The following is a 21204-nucleotide window of genomic DNA, read 5'->3' on the forward strand; positions in this document are numbered from 1 at the left end:
GGTAAGTTACTATGGCTCAGCTAATAAACACTAAGTGAATGTGTGTGTGTTCTCTGCCCAACACAACTTCAGCATAAAATGTTTAACCCATGCCAGTGGTAACAATTGAGAGATGTAACCTCCTAGGGTACTAACAGCCCAGCAATATGACTCAATAGTGACAAAAACAGTCTAGGGAAAGAATACATGAAAACTGGTAAGTCTAGAAATATTCTTCACACAGCTGTTGTGTCTTGGCTTCAACAATCACCTGTTTGAAAATGCTGGAGTCTGAGACTGCTTCCATATCATCAGGCTTAAAAGTCATTCAGGGATCCAGGCTACGCCCATTTCTGCACCCATTTATGCTTTTGGCCCCCACAGCATGAGTGTCAGAACCTAGTCATATGCTACGTGAAAAGTTTAACTGAGCCTCCATATCCACATGCAAAACCAACCTTAGCTACTGATATTCCTATTGGGTTTTTTCCTCAGAAAAAGCTAAATGCCCAGTAAACACCTTCCCCCAACAAACATCTCCTTTCTGTAGGTTTGCCCTCATTATATCATCTAGAAAGCACTTGTGACCAACTGTTACTACACTTACCTAAAACTCTGAATTTATTTATCAACTGCTCTCCCTATTTTTACTTATTTAGGTAAAGAGCAACAACAGGCTTCTGCAAACCTTAATGTAAACGTATACAGGATTTATTGCTACAGAGCAGCAATCTTGGATTTAATTTCTCTATGAGGCAGCCAGCTACAGAGATGGACAGTCCATTGGTGGAAATATCTTTAGTATGTAACTGCCCTCCTTTTAAGTCCATCCACCCCTCCCCTTAATCCACAAATCTCATATTTCTATTGCAGAACAAAGGATGCTTCGGGAACCGCAAGCACACACGTACTCTAACAATACTTACCAAGCACTGCACACACCAGCGGGCGACAGGGCAGGTTCTTGTCTGCTGCTTTCTTCCTATGTCTCATTGGCTTCAAACACACAAAGATGAAAAGAAGTCAGTGGAAGCCTGAAGTGACATTCTGTGTCTGCCTGTATTTTTCATGCAAATGGTACCATCAGCACACGCTTCCCCTTGTCTTTTTCTCCAACTGCTGTCTCACCTATATTAATCCTAAAGGCCATGGCTGGAGCAAAATTGTGCCTGCTTTTCAGCATGCTGACCACTGGGGTTTTGTTTCTCTAGCTGTGTAACTGGAGGACACTGTTATATCACAGGGTGGGGGCCAGGAAGAAGGGAAAAAAAAAAAAGAAAAAAGAAAAAGACAGGTGGGGGGAATCACACAGCAATTTCTCCCCCTTGGTTAACATACTGATTTGCTCCTGACCCAGAAGTCTGATCCGCATTCTTAACAGGATGTGCAGTATTAAATGGCTTTGGTCTTTATTGTAACAGACCAGAAAGGCTAACTGAATGGCAAGTTTGTTGTTAAGTGGGAATGACTAGCATCCTTGCAGTATGCTCACTATAAAGTAAAATGTTTGTTTCTCTCCTGGACTAGTGACACTTTCAAGTGCTGCTTCACTGTCAGATGAGGTGGAACTTGCCAGTACCACAAAGAGTGCCTCAAGTTAGGATAACCATTCAAGTTACAAGTAACTACAGAGCTTCATGAGCCAGGTAAGGACACTTCCTCCACAGATACCTATAGGAAAAAGCTCTGGAAAAAATACTTTCCTCCTTGAAGGTGAGTCACCCCACCCAGGATGAAGCATAAGCCAAATTAGACCACTCAGTGCAACTCCAGCTGGCTATTAATATATCACATGAGGGCTAATGCTTGCTGAAGATTAAGGCAGAACATTCTCTCTGCCACTGATTTCCTCAGAGACCTCATAATACACAGCTCCTTCCCAGGTACCCAGGCCTCTGAATTGACCGACAGGGCAACCAGCTCTTTGTTCTTTGAAAGAGTGAGACATTCTGAGAGTGATTTCAAAATCATTCCCCAGCTACTGCATTTCTCACAGTATTTCCACATGCCTTAGCAATCTAGGTTAGACGTCTGTGGCACAGTTTTCAACATATAGGGACTCAAGTCCTCTGTGTTCTCATCCCAAAGAGAAAACAGACCATCTGGAGGAAGACACTCACCATCCTGTGTAGGTTTACTCGAAAATTCATGTTGTCATCATGGAGAAAAGCATTAGCATACTGATCCTATTGAAAAGCGCAAGAAAAGGGAGGAGATATGAATAGGCAACCAAGTGCCCAATACCTTCCACTTGCCTCTCAAATCACATGCGTTTCAGTGTCAAACTCCCAACATATAGCTATAAGGTTAGAAAGCCACCTGTCACCTCCTCTTGTCCCCACCCATGTCTCCAGTCACACAAAAGTAAACCCCTCCTGATCCCAATTCCACTTTAGTTAAGTCTGCACTACTGCTTGTTTTGGTAGCAATGTATTTTCCATTCTCCTCCTTTGCTCATTCAAACTCTAGACTGTACACACCACAGTGTGAAGATTTTAACAAGTGCTGTATAATGCATGAGGTGGTTCACCAGCACGCAAGTTCCTGTGACTGTGTGGACAAAGGTTTATGTTGGCATTTTGATGGACCCATCACGCCAGAAGTTACTGCAGTACTAGCAGGTAGGTTTATCAGCTGTCCCACCCCTCAGGGAAAGCTCATTCCAAGACCAGCTCTAAATCAAAGTGATTCCTCCAGATAATGCATAGCCAGGTTGGGAGAAATATATTCTCCCTTTAATACCAGAACCAAAACATGCCCTTGCTATACAGAAACAGAATTTCTTATCTTGTATTACCTATGCATCCACCTGAAGAACTCAAGTGCCAAAAACATTTAATTATAAATATTTGATATGCAGATGATTAGCTTTCAGACTGCACCCTGAAGAAACATTACATCAGAATCCTTACACTGGCTATCAACATTGCTACTTTTTATTCTTTGTTAAGAATGAAAGGTCTTTACTTGCAAGCAAGCAACATGCAAATGCCACACAAACTCAATCACCATTCAGGACATCAGTCAAGCCATTAGCGCATACTTCCCATGAGACAGGACCACGTTCAGCCAGGACTGCTGGCATAGCTCTGTGATACTGCTTTCTCACCCTACTACCAGATTTGCTACTTATCTTGCTTGTAGGGACCTACAACCATGCGTCTTTCTTTCAGACTCGTATCCTTCTTAGGCAGGAGGGATATGGCATTGCCCATGTTTACCATGAACAGCACAGGGCTGAAAGCCATTGGCACATTACTCATCTAAAAGCCACACCACAAGGTCACTCAACAGCTGAGAGAAAAGGCTTACGTTCACTCTTTTCTCTCTTCATCCCTGGGAGTTGGCTAACACAAATAGGATGATCCAATTTTCAAGATTCAAGTCAATTTTAACAGTACTGCATCAGGTTTATTAGCAAAACGTTAAGTGCCTGAGGTCCTCACTACTCAGTACCACAGCAGATCTTCAGCTCCTGGTCAACAGGAGGCAGGGGCTGCGCATGCAGATAGAGCCCTGTAACACACCATCTGCTAAACAGTGCCACGCAAGAAACCTACCTCTGCTATGCATGTCAGGATAATCAGACACAGCTTGCCACTGTGTAGCCGGTGCTCATCTGTAAAGAAGAAAAAACAAGTCCTGCATGAGCCACACAAGCCTAGCAGTGCTAAAGAGTGAGACAGCTGTCGCAGCAAGAGAAAAACCCAGCCTTGGAGATTCTTCACACTCGTACTTCCTCCCTGATAGCTAATAGTCTAACTACTCTCATTAAGCACTCACCCTCCAGCCTGATCGCTAAATCCCACCAATTTTTCCACTGGTCTGCACCAGCAGCAAAGTTTCTGATTTGAACTTCCAACAGCACTATAACTATCAGTGGGGCTTCTGTCTCATTCAGTTTTACTTCCACAGATATTATAAATACTGGGGTTAGTCCCTGTCTTTCTGTCACAGCAGAGATGCACTTTTCCCTCTCTTAGACAAGATGGAAAGAAAAAGATCACCTTTGCTGTAGGTTATGAAACAAGTAGCAAAGCTTTGGTAGAGGCACGGCACTGCGTAGCAGAATGACTCCCAACATTATGCTCAAAGTCCTGAGTTTTAACCCCAATAGTGAGAGACATGACCTAGTTTGCTCTGTGCAAAATCATGAAAGAAGGAAGTCTGCAAAGACTTAGCATTTTAAGCCGAAGGAGTTCCACCCTGATCATGTTCCACAACTTGTTATTTATCTTACAACTTCAAGCAGCTTTTGCCCTGAATGACAATTGGAGGGCTGAAAGACCTCCAAATAGAGAGGGACTGAGGCAGAAAAATGCAATTTTTATTTGGATTATTTAAAACACTTCTCTCTCAATTTTAACCTTAAAATACCAAAAAAACCAAGATACATACAGTCATAGAATAACTTAGGATGGAAGAAACCTCTGGTCCAATCCTTGCTCAGAGCAGGGCCAGCTAAGATCACGTTGTTGAAGGCATTGTCCAACCAAGCTCATTTAAAAATCTTTGTGCTAAAACCCAAACCATTAACACCACACACCCCCACAACCACAAAAACAAACAAAAACCAAGCACAACAACATATCTATAACTAAATTCTGAGGAAGCTTAAAACTGCACAGTCCCGAGACCTCCAACAGCTTCTCTAAAGCATAAGACTACTAAACATGCCATCCCAGACATCTGCCTTAGAGTCAGACTTGGAGGAGAGGGAAATCTGAAACAGTCAGACCACTTCCATATAAATCAGAAGACAGCATCAGCTAAACTGCTTGCATCTTTGCAGGTCACTTTTACAAATACTTAGCTAGGTAGTGTGCATACGGTAATCTATAAACATAGAAAGAATGGGCTTAGCTAGCTGTTCTGTCTAGTTTGATGCCTCTTTTGTTTTCTTTTCTATGCTGCTGAGGGACAGATATTTACTAACAAGATGTGCCCTGAAGTGTGCCGATTTCACTTTGCTGCACTAAGTAAGATGAAGAGGAATTTTGGAATGGGAGAGTTAGAAATCTCTCCTATGTCTCCTTACCTCAGCTAAAATGTTTAAGTGAAAAGTTTTCTACTCTAGCAAAGCAGGAGAAATGGCCTCAAAGAGTTCTGATACACTGGAGCCTTGTTATTTTCCTATTGTAAGGCCTCCCTATATATTTTTGTAGGTGCTGCTACCACTTCTCTCTCTGGGGATTGTGCTGTAAAGGCTCCTGTTTCACACCAAGTACTCTGCCTTCAGCCAGTGTGTTGTGAACACCATGCCATTTTCAGCAGTTATGGGGCAGCTACGCAGGCAGTTACTCGCACAGACACTTCGTACATTCACAGCATCCTTCATTAAAGGAACAAAGCAGACCACTTCCTATGGGGAGGTATAGCAGTTATAAACCCTATTTTACAGATAGGAAAAAATGACACAGTTTTTATTTCTCGCAAGGCAGCTGCCTCTGACACAAGAGAGAAAACAAGAGGAGGATCTAGCGAACACAATCTATTAAATTATGCTCTCTGGGACAGGACCAAAACAACCGTCTAGTCCTGGATGTGGAACAAACCAGCCTCCCCTCTAAGGGAGGGTTCCCCCTTAGAGTGCAAAATCTGTGCAAAATCATGAAAGAAGGAAGTCTGCAAAGACTTAGCATTTTAAGCCGAAGGAGTTCCACCCTGATCATGTTCCACAACTTGTTATTTATCTTACAACTTCAAGCAGCTTTTGCCCTGAATGACAATTGGAGGGCTGAAAGACCTCCAAATAGAGAGGGACTGAGGCAGAAAAATGCAATTTTTCCCACCTGTCTCAAGACACATGGAGTAAATTAGAGTTATTCATTCTTCTTCTCTTGTTGCTATATTGGTGTCACATGCTTGGTCTTACACAAGAAGAAAAAAACAGTTAGACAGGGCCCCATCGATCATCAAAATATAAGGACAGGGATATACCCATTAGAATTAATGAGCACTGGTTTGGAAGGCACACTTTTTTTAAACGATCCAGTCAGTGGAGCTCATTGCCACATACTACCATGGCAGCAAGGAGATTAAGTCTATAAGCCACCCAAATTTCAAATGTTATACAAGCTAGAACCAAAGTAAAGAAAGAAACATCAACTCCTGCCTCATACCAGAATAAACTCATCTCTCACTGGCTTGTTTAGTAAGGAATCCCCTCTATCAGATTTCACTCCATCTGAAACTAATCCAGTTTGGCAGTTCCTGAGGCCCTATGCAGACTTTCTATATTACAGTTACTAATAAGTGCAGAAGTTAAATTGAAAAACACAAAATTGTTCCACCAGAGACTTGCATCAGTAAGACAGACCCTGAGAAAAGCAAATGAGAATGATGAGAGAGCTGGTAAGCCCTCCTCATGTGTGCAATCTATAAGAAATGACTGAGCAAAGATTGAGGTGGTTTAGCTTAAAGACAAAAGCAAGAGGAAACATGAAAGCAGACTTCAAATATGTAAGGGCTGTCACAAAGAAGAAAGAAATAATCCGTTCTCAGTATCTATCTTGGAGAAGACAACTAGTAATTAATTTAAATCATAGCAAAGAATTTAGGATGCACATGAAGCTTTGTCACAATAAGGGTAGTTAAATACTGGAATGGATAGTCTAAAAATGATGCTCCACTATCAAAGTGTCTTCATCCAACCTGTTAGCAACATCTCTGAGAAAAGATACAGGTAAACCTGGTTCTGCCTTGGTTTGGAGGGGTGCGCTAGATATTTTCATTAAGTCCCTTTTGGTCCTAATTTCAGTTATTCACTTTCTCCTCAACTAGCTTGCATACCGAACAAGAACAAGATAGCCAGGTACAATCTCACTGCAAACTAGTAGGTACAAGGAAACTCTCCTGCCTGCTCTCTTATTCAGTGCCAAGCATTCATGAAATTCAATAATCGATGTATCATAGTTCTGCATCTATCTTCCTATTTTTGTTCAGTTGTTACATCTAACTTAACAGCAAAAGTCGGTAATAGGCTGAAATACGGTACAAAGATCACTTGTTATGTTCACACTATGGTCCTGCCCATACAACCACTGGGCAAAACAGCACCCTTGGGTACCTTGAGCAGGAGATGAAGCAATACTTCAACTCCAGCAAGCTGAAATTAACCCCCACAAAACTATCAGGAGAAACAAAAAGCACAATATGGAAATATATCTTCTCAAGCAAATTACTGCCAGTACAGTGTAAGTTACTGCTGTCCTCTTTATAATTAGAGCTGCCTGTTTAACCAGCAAGTACCAAAGGACAAAGGAAATATTTCCTCCTAATGCTGGCTTTGCCTCTGGTGTCAGCTCCTAAATGTTCTTAAAGATACAGTTCTCTGGTACATGACTTCCCCTCTCTGACAGACAGCTGGGAATCAGATATGCTCACACCTCCTGCATAGGGACAGGCTTGGTTATTAGTTACTATCATTATTATTACATTCTTTTCATATTTGACTTCCCTCCTGCCAGCATTAGGTTTCTCCTAGTCTCATAACTCTTATCTTGCAATAAGAAAACATTTAATTCTCTCAAAAGGTGGAATCTTCAGTCCTCTAAAGGGACTCCAGTTAACTTCTATTTCTGGAGTCACTAGACATGTTCTTATGCCCTCCTGACTTCAAGAAGCACTGCTTGCTGCATCCACAGCTTCATCAATAGAATGTATTTACCTTTTGTGTCCTGCATCACAATCGAGCTGTACTTCAAGAAGGTTATCAGCAGGTTGCTAGTTTGCACATCAGCATCCAAAGGCAGCTCTGCAGAGCTTATAACTGGAACAAAGCAGATAAGACACGTTTACCCTCCACAAATACAAGAGATAACTATACAGAGAACCAAGTCACAGACTCACAGATCTGGGATAGGATCAGCTTATTTGCAGGGTCACCTGACCTCCTCCTCCTTCATGACCACCCAGCAAAGATTTTGTTTTGAAGACTGGTACCACTCCCTCAGAGACCATTTCTCCTGCTCTAAGTATAGATTGTGGTACCCAGCAAAGCGATATCCTCCTCTGTCCTGCCCCCCCACCCCAAGTGAGATCAGCCTGCTGTTTTAGCACTCATCAACATTCCCAGCCTAGGGAGCTCAAGGTATTCTCACCGATACCCAATTCTTACAACCAACACAGCTAACATTCACACCGTTCTCAGTTTGGAACGAAACATGCCCAGCAAAGACCCTTCTCAGTTTCAGGAATTTTGGAATTTCAGTTCCAAAAGGTCCACGTCAATTCCATTCTTCCCTCCCAACAACAGCCTGTCTTGCAGAAGCAACACACAAGACAGTAATGTAACAATTATTGCATGACCAAAATGGTAGAAAAGAGAGGTAGAAAGAACAGCTTTGTAAAAATCAAGAAGCAGAAGCAATCATAGCTTGTGCTAGAGAAATCACAACACAGCAGGGAGCAGAAATGTACTTTCCATACCTGCAGCAGAACAGCAGTTCATTGGCATTTCTCTAGTATACACTCCTTGTTACCACCAGCTGTACTTTTGACACCTTAACACTGGACATCATCTGCCTTAGACTTTACAAGAAGCTATCTCAATTACTCAGCTAATTGCACAATGTGCCTCCTGCTCACTCCCCATGTACCATCTGAAGCACTGAGTTTATGAGCTGTCAAACCTCTATCATGTGACTGAGCCACATTTTTACTGATGACTGAGCCTGAGCTGTCCGCAAGGGCCATTCTCAGCCTCCTCATTAAGAAACGCTTTACAAGAAATACTGAAGCAGGGGGAAAGATAAGCAGGACAAATGTAGTATGCATTTACCTGCAGATCCTGCCAGATAAGTCTGATATCATTTAAGATAAATTAGCTCAGACAAAAACCAAAACAAAACTGATAGAGCTAGTCTACGTGGACTTCAGTAAAGCATTTAATACAGTTCCATATGAAAAATTAAGAGTGAAGCAGATAGGTGGGAACCAATACAGAAATTTGAAGTACTTCAAAGATCTGGCAAAGGAGAAACAATTGGAGAAATTATTAGTCTGAGAAGAAGTTACGACCCAAATTCCTTAGGTGTCAGTTTAGGGAATAGTTTTCCTTTTTGAGAGTGACCTGGGCACAAGAAACAGTTGCTTGCTAATGAATCTGCTAATGGCAGAAAATTGGGATATGTAAACACAGAGGACTATCAGACTGCACACAAAGAATGGGATTAAAAACAAGGACCAGATAATAAATACAAGATGAATTTCAACAATGCAAGCCATAGGTCAGGAATTCAGGGATTTATTTCCATGGCAAGCTAAGAGTTCGTCAGCTACAAACGAAACGCTGTGATACCATGGTACACTATAGATCATGAGATAAGCTACCAACACAAAGCACCGAAGAGTGTGGTCCTACAAGATATCCAGAAATGCACTTCCAGCAGAGATAGGAACACAGTAATGCCCTGCACAAGGTGCTGGTGAGACCTTGTCTGGAACACTGTGCATAATTATGCTGATCCCGTGTTCAAAGAGGATGAACTTACACTTGAACTCAAGTTTAGAGAAAGGCTAGTACGTTGATCAAAGGAAAAGAGTGCCCTTCTTATGAGACAGCAAAATACACAGGCGAGTAACCCAACATATGAAAAAGCTATCTGTGTTCCAAAGCTTAACATCATGATAAATGGGTACAAGCTGACAAGAAACGCAGGTTGGAAAGTTGAAGATTTCTACCCAAGGACCAAGATGCTGAAACTGCCTCCCAACAGGAATTATTGGGAAACAAATTTAACAAATGAAGACAGAGTTTGATAAATTTAAGGGATTCTATGATGATGTGCCTGCAAGCACAAGGCACTAGATTCAGAGTCAAGGGGATCTTTTACAGGTCTACACACCTGTCCTGACATGACAATAACACTATCGTTCTGGCTGCCTAGGAGCTCAAACTCACAGGTTTTCACACGCAGGAGGTCATAGGTGGCTTGAATTACGATTGCCAGAAGGCTCTCTCTCTTCTCAAGCTATAAAGATAGCCTATGATAGGGCTCCCTTTGCACTGGAAACAGATCTGCAGACCACTAGGGCACACATCTTAAGAACTATGTTATCCCTTTTCCATCTATCCTCAGGAATGCTCAAGGCTTTTCTCACTCTTGAGGAAAGAAAAAGGTATTTATGATGGGATTGGACCTTGCAAGAAGTGAGGAATTACTCACATCTGATTTTTGGATGGCTAGGTTTGGGGCTCTGAGGGGAATTGATTTCATCCTGTACGCAACTGTATTTTGGTTCAGAGAAAAGTCTGCTTTAACAAACACCACCTTTCATAATTCAAGCCTTGTATCTCATAACCCTATAATGAGGCAATCAAGGCTTATTTACCCCTGGAACTGGGGCAAGCACAGGCACAGAAGGATGGAGAAAACAAACCAACAGTAAAATGCAGGATTCTTTAACTGAGCACCGAGAGGCCCAGAGCACAGCAGAGGTTCTCATGGAACTCAGGATTATACCATCACCTTGAACACAAAATTGTAGCCCTTGGAAACAACAGGCCAAATAGATCAATGTAACCTTGCTGTTCAAATCACATCAAAGAAATGATAATGGGGGTTTTAGCTTCTAAAGACACATCCCCAAGCGTGAGCTGTTTTAGCCCATTCAATCTTGAAGCTCTGGGGCTCCTGACACATTGCTAACATGCCCAGTCTGTTGGCAAAGTCTATGCAATGAGACTGGAAGCTTTTTCATCCCCAATATTATGAATAGCTCAAAGATTTAGCTAAAAGTCTGAAAAATGTATTTATATCCCCAGTGGGTCCTTCTGGAGCTGTTACAATGAACGCAGTGAATGAATATTTAACAACAGTAAGCAAACTGACATTTAGATAACTATGGTGACAGGCACACTTGATTTACATATTATGGATCAACAGTTTCTAGCAAAAGTCTCATTTTCAAAAAAAGAAGAAATCACGGAAGAACACATCACTGCTTATCCTGGTTCATGGTACAGACCTTAATTTTTTTAATAGACATTTTTAAACTTTAAAAGGCCTTAATTCACATTATAGGCTATCAGCCAGAGGAATTTCAAACCAGAGACTTTTGAACCCATTTTTAATCCCAGTCAGCATAAAAAAAGTGCCTGAAACCCATAGATGGATTTCTACATGTTGCTGTAACTTGAAAATAGCTCAGGTACATTTTTTTTTTTAATAGAGGGAAAAGAAGAAAGCAATCTTTTCATTCCAAAGCCAAAAAGCCTCTTGCTAACTCTCAGCCACAGGCAAATTTTACAGCTGAGTTGCAAGACCTTAGAAAATGAGGAAAATTCTGACACACCTTTAAAATAATAGCAATAGTAAAGCACCCCAACTCAAATTAAACGAAGCTGAGGTCCTCAAAAAGTCACTGAAAGTAGGGATCGGCAAGGTGACAGCAAATAGAAATAAAGAATGCTTCCCAATGTAATTGCTGCACATTAAGATCAGCTCCTCTTCTTAAACTTAGTAACCTTACAAGCAGCAAGAAGCCTCAAGCTTCACAAGATCACTGCCTCTGCTGAAAGCAGGATGGAGTTTTTGTTTTGCTTTTGTTTTTTGGTAAATTAAAAAAAGAGAATGCAAGCAAGCTGTAGATGTAGGTAAGCATAAATGCTGTCAGTTGTATAATATGGTGTGTGGGCGGATACATTTGAAATGAACACGTTGAACAGAAGCCCACAAAATGCCCGTCCCTCTACATTTTATGTTATATGCACAGGGAGACTTGAGACACAGGGGCTTTTTAACTGGAGCTATTGATATCCATGGTAACCAGACAGAATTCATCCACAAGGAGGATGATCCTTAACTAGGATATCAAATGACCTGAATAGCTGATATAACTGAGTAACCCAGGCTGCTTTTCCCCAGAAATATTTCCAAATTGTGCCCTGTTCAAACTGACTCTGTTCCATCATTAAACACTTTCTTCAGATCTACAGGATGCCATTAAAGTACATGACAACAGCCATTTGATTTCTTCTCTTAAACTAGGCTATATCTATCCATACCTTAAAGGAAAAGGGTTTTATTGTAGATGATTTCAAAGCATATTTATGTGGACACGTAACATATCATTTAGAAGAAAGGTCTCAGGGCAAGCAGTCATTTACAAAGCCTGTCAGAGAAAAGGCAACGAGATGGAAGAATACCTCCACATCCAGGTTGGATTCAAATCCCAATTAATTCAAAGCTGGGGACAAGTGCATTAATGACAAACAGGAATCCACTTTGATTCTCTGCAAATCTGTTCCAATGACAAATAATCCCAGGCAAACAACCTGACACTAGAAATACTCATAAGTAAAAGCCTACATAAACTAACTAATGGGCTGGGTGTCTCTTTATGCAGATACTAGGACAGTACTGTTTTCAGAAGGAATATCAGCATAATTTCATTGAGCAATATACAAGGCAAAACAGAAATAAATTTCAGTCAAAGAATCTTGCTCATGTTTAGTAAGGCAAGTCACTCCAGGAAGAGACCACCAGGTTACATCTGCTCCAGACAAACCTCATTAGTTGCCATTTTGAGAAAATGCTTTGCTAGTTATTTTACAGTTTTTAATTGTTTTTTCCCCAGGAGATCACTACATTTCTTACCATCTGAAGAAGGCGGGGTGGTTCCAAGTGGAGTGACAGGTGTCGTTGGAATTGGGCTTGTTGGTGTTGTCATCAGCCCCATTTCAGGATGGCTCTAACAGAAAACACAAATGCCCAGGCATACACAGGTCAATAGCTTCCCTAGGCACTAGTCATACAGATCACTACTTGTACTGTTCCACGCTCTCACATAACAGACAAGGCTAATGAAGTCTCAAGAAACTTCAACCTCTCCTCCAAAAAGCAAGGCTATGCTTCCTGACCTTGGATGTCTACAATTAAAGTGTACATCAATTTCTTTACTCCACAAAACATACAAATACATCAGAAAATAGTGGCTGTCCCCAGGAGACAGATAACGTGCCTTTCCCCTGTGTAGAATGGGAAAAGGTACGCGGAAGCCTACACTGTTTATAGCTTCTGACTCCCCCCAAAACAACCCAAAGGTGTGCATTTGAAGTCTTCCTCCAAGATCCTTTTATTTCTCTTTCTAAAAGCAAATTCTCCTCACTCCTGCCCTCCACCTGTTCATATTCAAATATGATGGCAATTTATTACTTCCCTGTCTCACTATAAAGCCCAGGGACTGCAGGAAAAGAGCGCATAACATAAATAACACTACCATTATTGATCCTCTCAGCTTCCATCAGTCGGTTACGCTCGCCATTTCATCTTTGCTAATAGTTGCCTGCCTAATTACTGCTTTGACTTTACTCTTTGTAAGCTTCCGGATCTATCCACGCTGGTGAGACTGTAGGCAATCTGCCATGCTATTTTAAGTCTGGCTGCCAAGCAAAGTGTCCATTTCATAGGGCAAGTTTTACATAAATGTATCATTCGCCTTAATATATCATCACAATTTCAAAATAAAAGAAAGGGATACAGAACTGCTGATTTGACAGTAGTTCCATAGGATTTTTCACAAGTGGATATCCTCCACACCGTCTTTGAATATCTCATTTTATGAGCAACTATAAATGCATGTATTTTATGGGAAGCACAGACACACATACCACAATTCAAAGACAATGTTAAATCATCACAGGTACTGATTTAAACTTTAAAATACAATTTTCCATTGAAAAATCTTACATAAAACAGGTTTGCTTCCATAGGTTTTGCTATGGTATTTACCCCTCTGTTCCCTCAAACACTAACCGTCAGTTAAGAGATAACAGTGCCACCTAGCAGCAAAAACTGAGGACCAACAAGCTGGTAAGTATACCAAGACCTTAACACTTCAGGCATCAACACAAGTGTATCCCCGCTCCTCCTGTGTGCCCACACAGCAGCAGGTAGTCATTCATGCAGTCCCTGGCAATGGACACCAACTTAGACAAGAGCATTCATCAGCTTTTATGAGTTTTTTTTTCAAAGGACAGCACGACCTACCTTGCCCTCTCTTAAATGAAGGATTACAGACAATCCACCCAAGAACATCAGGCCTCCACTTCAATGAAACCCACTGATCAGTGGCCATTTCAGCTATCACTTTCACAAATACCTAGTTTATCCTTTTATTTTTAATTTAAGGCTTTTACTCTAGCTGCTCTTTTCCTGCCCTGCTCTTTTGCCTGCCAAAGGCCTCTCTTCCCTCAGGGATATCTCGACCACAGAAAGGCCTGAGTTGGTGTTACACAGAACTGAAAGAGCAGAAATCTCTCACAAGTGGTAGGAATGAATAACCTGGGAAAAGAGAGGCAGGGAACCTCAGCAAGCTAACCACCTGTAGAACAGAAGCTTTCTTCAGAGACAGCAGGTCTGCCTATCAGGCCTCTTCCATCACCACTACTGTCAGGAGTCCCCAAAGGTCTCCTCCATCATGCCCAGCGTCTAGCCTGTGATGCATGGCTGCACTCTGAGGACCTGAAACAACTGGGCAACGGTGTTAACTGTTTTGTTGATGTCATTTTTCTCACAGATTACCAGCAGTACTTACAAACTAAAATTAAAAGCCTAAACCTAAATGTTTTCCTAAACCCATCAAGCTATCCTTCCAGCCAGCCACAGCACGATCACCGGATCAGACAGACTCATTATCTGCCTCCCAGCAATAACCACCTTTGCAAACTCACAAAGTGTTTAGAAAAGCATCCAGAGGTTTGTGATCAGAGGTATGGAGCAGCCCCCTGCTTCTCAGAAGGCTGCCATAGCTGTTTCTTCACCATAAACAGCACAAGGAGGAGCGCTATGCTCCGGCAACAATCTCCCAAGCAAAAGAGGTTGGGCTTTCCAAGGAAGGTTGAACACAAAATAGTACTTGAAACAACAGTCGTCACATGTCAATTAGTCCCTAAGCGAAGGATACCCAAACAGACAACAACATGCAGTCTGTGCACACCCAGACAGGACAATTCATCCAACTTTGGAGCTGGATCAGCCTCCTTCCCCCAACCCTAACTTAGCAAGAGCATGAATTGCTCTGATAGCTGCAGCAATCTTATCCCTACCAGTCCACTCATTCCATCCTCCCCCTAAAGGCAGTATCAATAGGGCACAGAAGGCACTCCACACAGCCCTTCCCATTCAGTGGGAAAAATGGCTCATTCCAACACGAGCTGTCCCCTCAGAACTTTACTCATTTTCTGGCAAGGCAGGAAACATTTCCTAAAACTATAATAAACCCATGCCCTGGTCTGCTTCTGATCTGTCATGCTCACCTACACCTATGACAAGTATGCAGGGGAAAATAAAGAAAACTTATCTTTTCACTGGTTCCATTTCTGACTCTCTAATTTCAAAGATGTCCACTACAAAGAAATGGGCAAACATCGCACTGAAACTCACTTGTGCCAGAACTGTGATGAAATTCCGGTTTAAGTGAACAGCTTCATAGAGGGCCAGAAGGATTGCTTCATTTGTTCTGTGGAAAGGATACAGACAAAAGCACAGTTAGTTAAGGGTTAACACCAGATGAGAATCCCAACAGCAAAGTTTTTCAGAAGCATGGCCCATCTGGAAGAAGGAATTTTTTTTCAACTATATAAAACTCTGCCTCTGCAATCCAGTTGTTCTTCCAATTAGTAGTAGTTCTTAGCAATCCACAAAAATAGCTATTTTAGAGCTCAACTAGTCTTTGTTCCCTTCCTGCTGAAGGTCTCCCTTGTTGCTCAAATACTGTTTTCCCTTTAAAGTCCTTTCTTTTAAGGGGAGAGGTTCCTACAGACACCACAAACCCTCATATTTATCACCTGCTCCCTTGATTTAGACAACATTTTGTTGGGGACAAGAGTGCATGAACCATCACTTCCCATCTGCCACCTCCAACATGCCTATTATATGTTAAAAATGCCTCATAAAACCCACAGGGGGTTTTTTATACACTTCATTACAAGCAATTCAGCTGTGGCTCCTCCTGCTGCACCCTTCTCACTTAAGTGAGAACCCATGGTTTGCAGGGGTGTGGTACCATTTTAGTTACAAGAGAACTTGTCTCTCTAGTTTGCTTCACTACGTTAGAACAGCTCCATGATGGAGCGGATCATGTTGACCAGTGCGGTGAGTTGCCATTCATTGTGTAACTAACATCTGTGCACTTACTGGACTGAGATCTTCTCATCAGCATCTGCTATGAACATGCTGCCCACCTATGGAAAGAAAGAGTATTGCATAAGAGGAATTTGTGAAAGCTATTAAACAAAAAGAGAGAAGACACCGATTTAACTAAATCAGAAGTGCCCTGGGAGAGCTGTTCTCATCCAAGGCACACATGCAACTTTCTTTCTAACACTAGTAAAATACAAATGGGAAACAGGATGACCATCTACAAACACTTTTTATTTTGCACTACTGTCACTGACCAATGCTTCACGTGTCAAATCACAAAAGACAAAAAAAAAGGACTGTATCTTGAATCCCAACCTGCATTAGTCTACAATTCTGTAAGAGGACAACAGAGATCATTTCCTATCTGCTTGCCCCAAAGTGGTAGCAGTTTTACCCATATCACTCCTGACAGACAGCTGTCAACACTGAACTATCCTTACTTAGAGGAAATTTTCCTGTCAGTTAGATCTCAAACCACAATTAAATCTCAGACTAAAGCAAAGCCAAACTGAACAAGGGGAACGGTGGATACTCTTTACAAGGAAGAAATTCACAATTGCCTTCGGAGGGTACTGCTCTGAAAATGCAGACACTGCCAATTGCAGAATCCAAGCTTACTTCATAGCTACAGTGCACTCAGGCTTGAGAAACAAGACAGTAAAGAAACAAATCTCTAAAGCTAGTGACAGACTAGACTTTGCCACAAAAATATTCAGCTTCTCTGTTTTAGGCTACATCAGCAGAGCGGCAACTTGTTTTTAAAAATAGGTAGCTGTTTAAAAGTGTCCAACAAGTAATTGCGATTTTTAAAATAAAGTCAACTAGAATGAAGAAGATGAAGGAAAACCATTTCAATTATCAATGACAGAATAGAGATCTCATCCTTTGAAAGAGCTTTCCCAGCCAGACAACAAAACGCTCCTCAGAATGCAGCCATTTCAATTGTATTTGGTCTGGATTGGATCAATGCATCTCCTCCTCCAGAAGCCACATCCCAAACTCACAGTTTTTGGAAACACCCTCCTGCTGAACTTCCATGAAGATACCTATTTTAAAAATAGAAAAACACTGCTTCCTTGCTTACCATATTAGTTAGGGCTGAGAAGAAACCACTCTGGTGCTCCTCTTCCTTATCTTTGTATTGCCTAAACAAAAAGGAACAAGGATGAAGCTTCAGGGTTAGAAATGGAACTAGGGTTATTTTATCTAAATCCCTATGAGACAGTCTTATCTGATAAGGATACAGGACGAAGAAAGCTTCAACACTCACAAGCCCTTCTCAAGAACTCACAAAGACAGACACAAAGGGTATTAAAATATTTGTAAATTGTGTAGGGTTGAAGTGGGGTTGCTGAAAGATGCGAGACTGAACAATGCCTGTGCTGTTACAGAGGATACATCCAGTCTTGGCTAATGCAGAAGGAAAGGGACTGAGTGACTTAGGAAATTTTGTCCTGCACTGGCAAAACATTCATGAACCACGTGAACACACACAGTCAATAACCACAGAACAGTTTTATTTCAATCATCATCTGCTACAGACTAAACCAGAATCGATCACCCTATGGCCAGCAGAAACCATGAGGACCATTACGGTTCATGGCCTGCTCCTACCTGATCCTGTGTTCCTGGAGTAAGTGAAGGGACTGGAACTGGAGTAAGTGAAGTCAACAAATAGTTGGGTACCTCAGATTTAAGCCAAGTTGCTTCATTGGGCATTCAAATGGACTAGCAAAGCTCACATGGCCATTTATTGTATCTTTCATACAGGAATCTGATCACACACAATGCAACATGCAACGAAAGCAATTTAAATTTTTTGGAAAGGGGGAAAGAAAGAGCTAAGCAAAACGGGCCATAGTCTGAGACAGCTTTTGTCAGAATGAAGGAAGTTGGGTGAGTGAGGTTTTTTTCTGCTTTACTGTAATAATTTACTCTGATAAATACATTTACAAGATTTGCTGATCTTGCAAGTCATCTGCATATCTATAATAGCAGACCTTCAAAGGAATTAAAACATTTTTCTGGATACTTTGAGAATCCTACCGCACAAGAAAAAGTCCTGGGTTGCTCAGGTGAAATTGCTGTACGTTTCCAAATTTTTCTGAAGCGCTTTCTTCTTAGAAAAACAACTACATTTTGTGCTGTTGCTCATGAAGCAGAGGCTGGGAACATGCTACCCCTACTGCTGGCTTTCTGGCTCTTTCTTCAGAAGCAGTTAATGCTTTCTACCATTTGCAAGAGCATACATCCCCTAATCATCTCTGTTCTGGCATGTGGATAGTCCTGGATACATTTGGTTTACATGGTGTTTCAGTTAAATCAATTTTCTAACAGAGAAGTACTCAGTAAATCATTTATCTTTTCACTTGGGACTAAGATTTTACACAAGGTTCATACAGAAGTAAAATCCATGATAGTAAAAACATACAATAGATATCTTCCCCCTACAGCAAGATCTCTCCTGAAGCACATAAGCACAGCTGGTACAGATGCATTTACACTTGCAATGACAGCAACAACTGAGCTGAAGTACCTCAAAGCATAAGACTGTTCCCTGCCTCTTCAGGTGCATCAGGGCTGCTAGGTGTTAAGTGCTTTAACACAAAAAAAAGTTTGTGGAAAGGTACAGCAACTATCATGCATTGAAAAACAAGAGACAATTAGGTTTTACCTGTTGTATTCTGATAAAGCCTGGGCAATTACAAGTCCCATTCCCTGAAAAAAAGCATTACAAATATTACATTACACATCTCAATGCAGGAAATCACACACTGAACACACATAGCAGTGCTGCACCCCCCGCCCAGGATAACCTAGCATGCTATGAAGAATTTCCCCTGAGGCTGTTTGAATTCTTAAGACATGCTATGATACAACAAAAATATCATCCAAAAATCAAGACACCAAAATTTAAAGTTGAATATCTAATTACTAAGTTCAACAGAGAACATTTACTCTCCTTGGACCTCCAGACAGAGCTTACTCACTCAAGAAGCCTCAATAAAGTGGCAAAGAACTTCAGAAGGAAGCTGGTGTCACAGGAAAGACATCCAAAAGTTCAAAACAAAGGCCATAAACACTAGTAACCTCTTCAATTCTTGCAAACAGCCTCCACCATTCCACAGCTACTGATCATCCTTTCTGTCAAGCTAATTTAATTAACTCAGAATAACTGTTCTCACCCTTTAGTTAGCATGGAGCTTGCTTTTTACTTCATGCCTAAAGAACAGCTTCTAAGTCCAGACCTCACATAGCTCACAGTGTGCTGCCACTTTCTATCCAGGCCTGGACACAAAACTTAGGTAGTGGCTACAACCCAAAATATGTTGCAGGACTCTTGACTCGCATACAAGCTTCCACTGAACTACAAGAATTGACTTGTGGACTGGTAAAATCAGATGACACAGCACTGGAAATGAGATCTTCTTTAGCATAAGCCTCCTGTGCTGCATGTGACAGCAAATAGTGTATAGATAGTTTATAAATGTATAATAGATGAACTTTAGCGTGTTCCTTGCTACCTAGCTTTTTAACCACCCCTACCATTTAACTGGTGATCAAACTGTCCAAAACATGAGCTGCCTAACCTATTGTAAGAGTGCAGTTAGGGCAGAAAACCACTAGACTGGTGTTCTTTGCAGTAGCACTGTTCCTAGACCTTCTTTCTACCAGACTGCATTCATTACACTAACCACACGTGAAAGAGCATCCCTAGCAGTGCAGAGGAATGAAGTTAAATACTCACATTGAGTGTGGCCTCATCATCTACAATGGAGAGCTTCACAATGTAGGGATTCACTGACTGCTCAAGATGGGGGCATAAGGAAGAAAGAAAATTGGTTTTAAGTTCAGCCTTCAGGAAAAAAACACTATTATCTTTCCAAGTTTACCCAACCACCTGTGAAGAATCTCTCTCCTGTCCCACAAAACAGAATGCACACAAAGAAACAGGAGTCACAGCACACACTAAGGCCGCTATGCCTGGGACACCCTCTCTTTTCTGGCTCAGCCAGGCAGTCTCCTGATTTTATTGAGAAGAGCAGGAGTTTCTGCTCCTCCACTAGCTCATCTGTCAGTCTTGAAAGTGGAGCAGCTGTCCTGCAAGCCTGTTATCTGTGACACACACACAGTTATGCAGCAGGAACAAGCAGTGAAGCTGGGACTGAACATTAGCGTTCTGATATCTCCCTTCTGCAACACCTTGCAAAGATTGCTTAAAGGAAGGAGGACCCAGGAAGGCATGACAACATTATAGACTCATCTGCTGCTGGGTTAGAGCTCAACACTTTAACAGTTTACACCACTGAGAGCTAGAAGTCTCTGGAGAATATAAATTCCTTTAACTTAGCTGAACAAAGCACACAGGCTCCATCTATAAAGGTAAGTCCTAATAATTTAGGAAGCATTTTAGATTAGCAATGTACATTTTGTTTTTCCTGGTTTATATGTGTCAGTGCAAAACTAACAAAGTTGATTTGGAACCAGGACAGAGAAGAAAAGGATCTATCTATGCAGTAAGTCCAAAGTGCAAGGGAAGAATAAAACACAAAGCATGCATCAGATGCAGCCCTACAAGTTACACAGTTATTAGACTGATTTTCCCACAGCTTGACAGCAAGTTAAAAATAAGGCTGATCAGAAAACACCGCTTTCACAATTATTTGGTGCTTTAGGAGGATCAGGCTTTCTTTTTTGTTCAGAAAAGAAACTGATCAGAGCAGACCAAAGCTCAGCCAGTCTGTCAGCCTGCCTCTGGCAGCACTCAGCCCTGTCTGCTGTCTCAGAAAGACAGAAAACTCACACAGAACCCATCTGTGCATGAAGCATGCAAAGACATTTCCTTGAGGCTGGAGTAGAGGCTCCTATTGAGTAACAATATATGGTCCTCTCTGTACAACCATGCTCCCCTTCAGAAATTAAATTTAGTCAGTGTCAGTAAAGCAGAAGCAAGCTTCACAAATTCGTAATTAAATATAGATTATAAACCATCCTTGCAAATATATCTTAGTTTTGCTAATTTCAGTCATTCTCTTGCTCTCCTCATACAACAAGGAGAAACTCTCCACACCACAGC

At 41.5% G+C, this 21204-nt stretch overlaps 1 protein-coding gene across 3 annotated transcripts in view; it reads right to left on the minus strand.

The window, feature by feature from the left end:
• ARMH3 (armadillo like helical domain containing 3) overlaps nucleotides 1-21204 on the minus strand; it is a 135056-nt gene that overhangs the window by 95689 nt on the left and 18163 nt on the right. For all 3 annotated transcript variants that reach the window (XM_075504702.1, XM_075504704.1, XM_075504703.1), the window contains exons 9-18: nucleotides 19876-19932; nucleotides 18802-18845; nucleotides 17212-17272; nucleotides 16122-16168; nucleotides 15369-15444; nucleotides 12582-12675; nucleotides 7649-7750; nucleotides 3540-3598; nucleotides 2100-2165; nucleotides 906-975 (exon numbers count right to left, since the gene is read on the minus strand). In XM_075504702.1, coding sequence (XP_075360817.1) covers nucleotides 906-975; nucleotides 2100-2165; nucleotides 3540-3598; nucleotides 7649-7750; nucleotides 12582-12675; nucleotides 15369-15444; nucleotides 16122-16168; nucleotides 17212-17272; nucleotides 18802-18845; nucleotides 19876-19932 — 676 coding nt within the window. The remainder of the gene's footprint in view (nucleotides 1-905; nucleotides 976-2099; nucleotides 2166-3539; nucleotides 3599-7648; nucleotides 7751-12581; nucleotides 12676-15368; nucleotides 15445-16121; nucleotides 16169-17211; nucleotides 17273-18801; nucleotides 18846-19875; nucleotides 19933-21204) is intronic.

This window comes from Mycteria americana, chromosome 6 (genome assembly GCF_035582795.1).
Source record: "Mycteria americana isolate JAX WOST 10 ecotype Jacksonville Zoo and Gardens chromosome 6, USCA_MyAme_1.0, whole genome shotgun sequence".
Classification (NCBI taxonomy): domain Eukaryota; kingdom Metazoa; phylum Chordata; class Aves; order Ciconiiformes; family Ciconiidae; genus Mycteria; species Mycteria americana.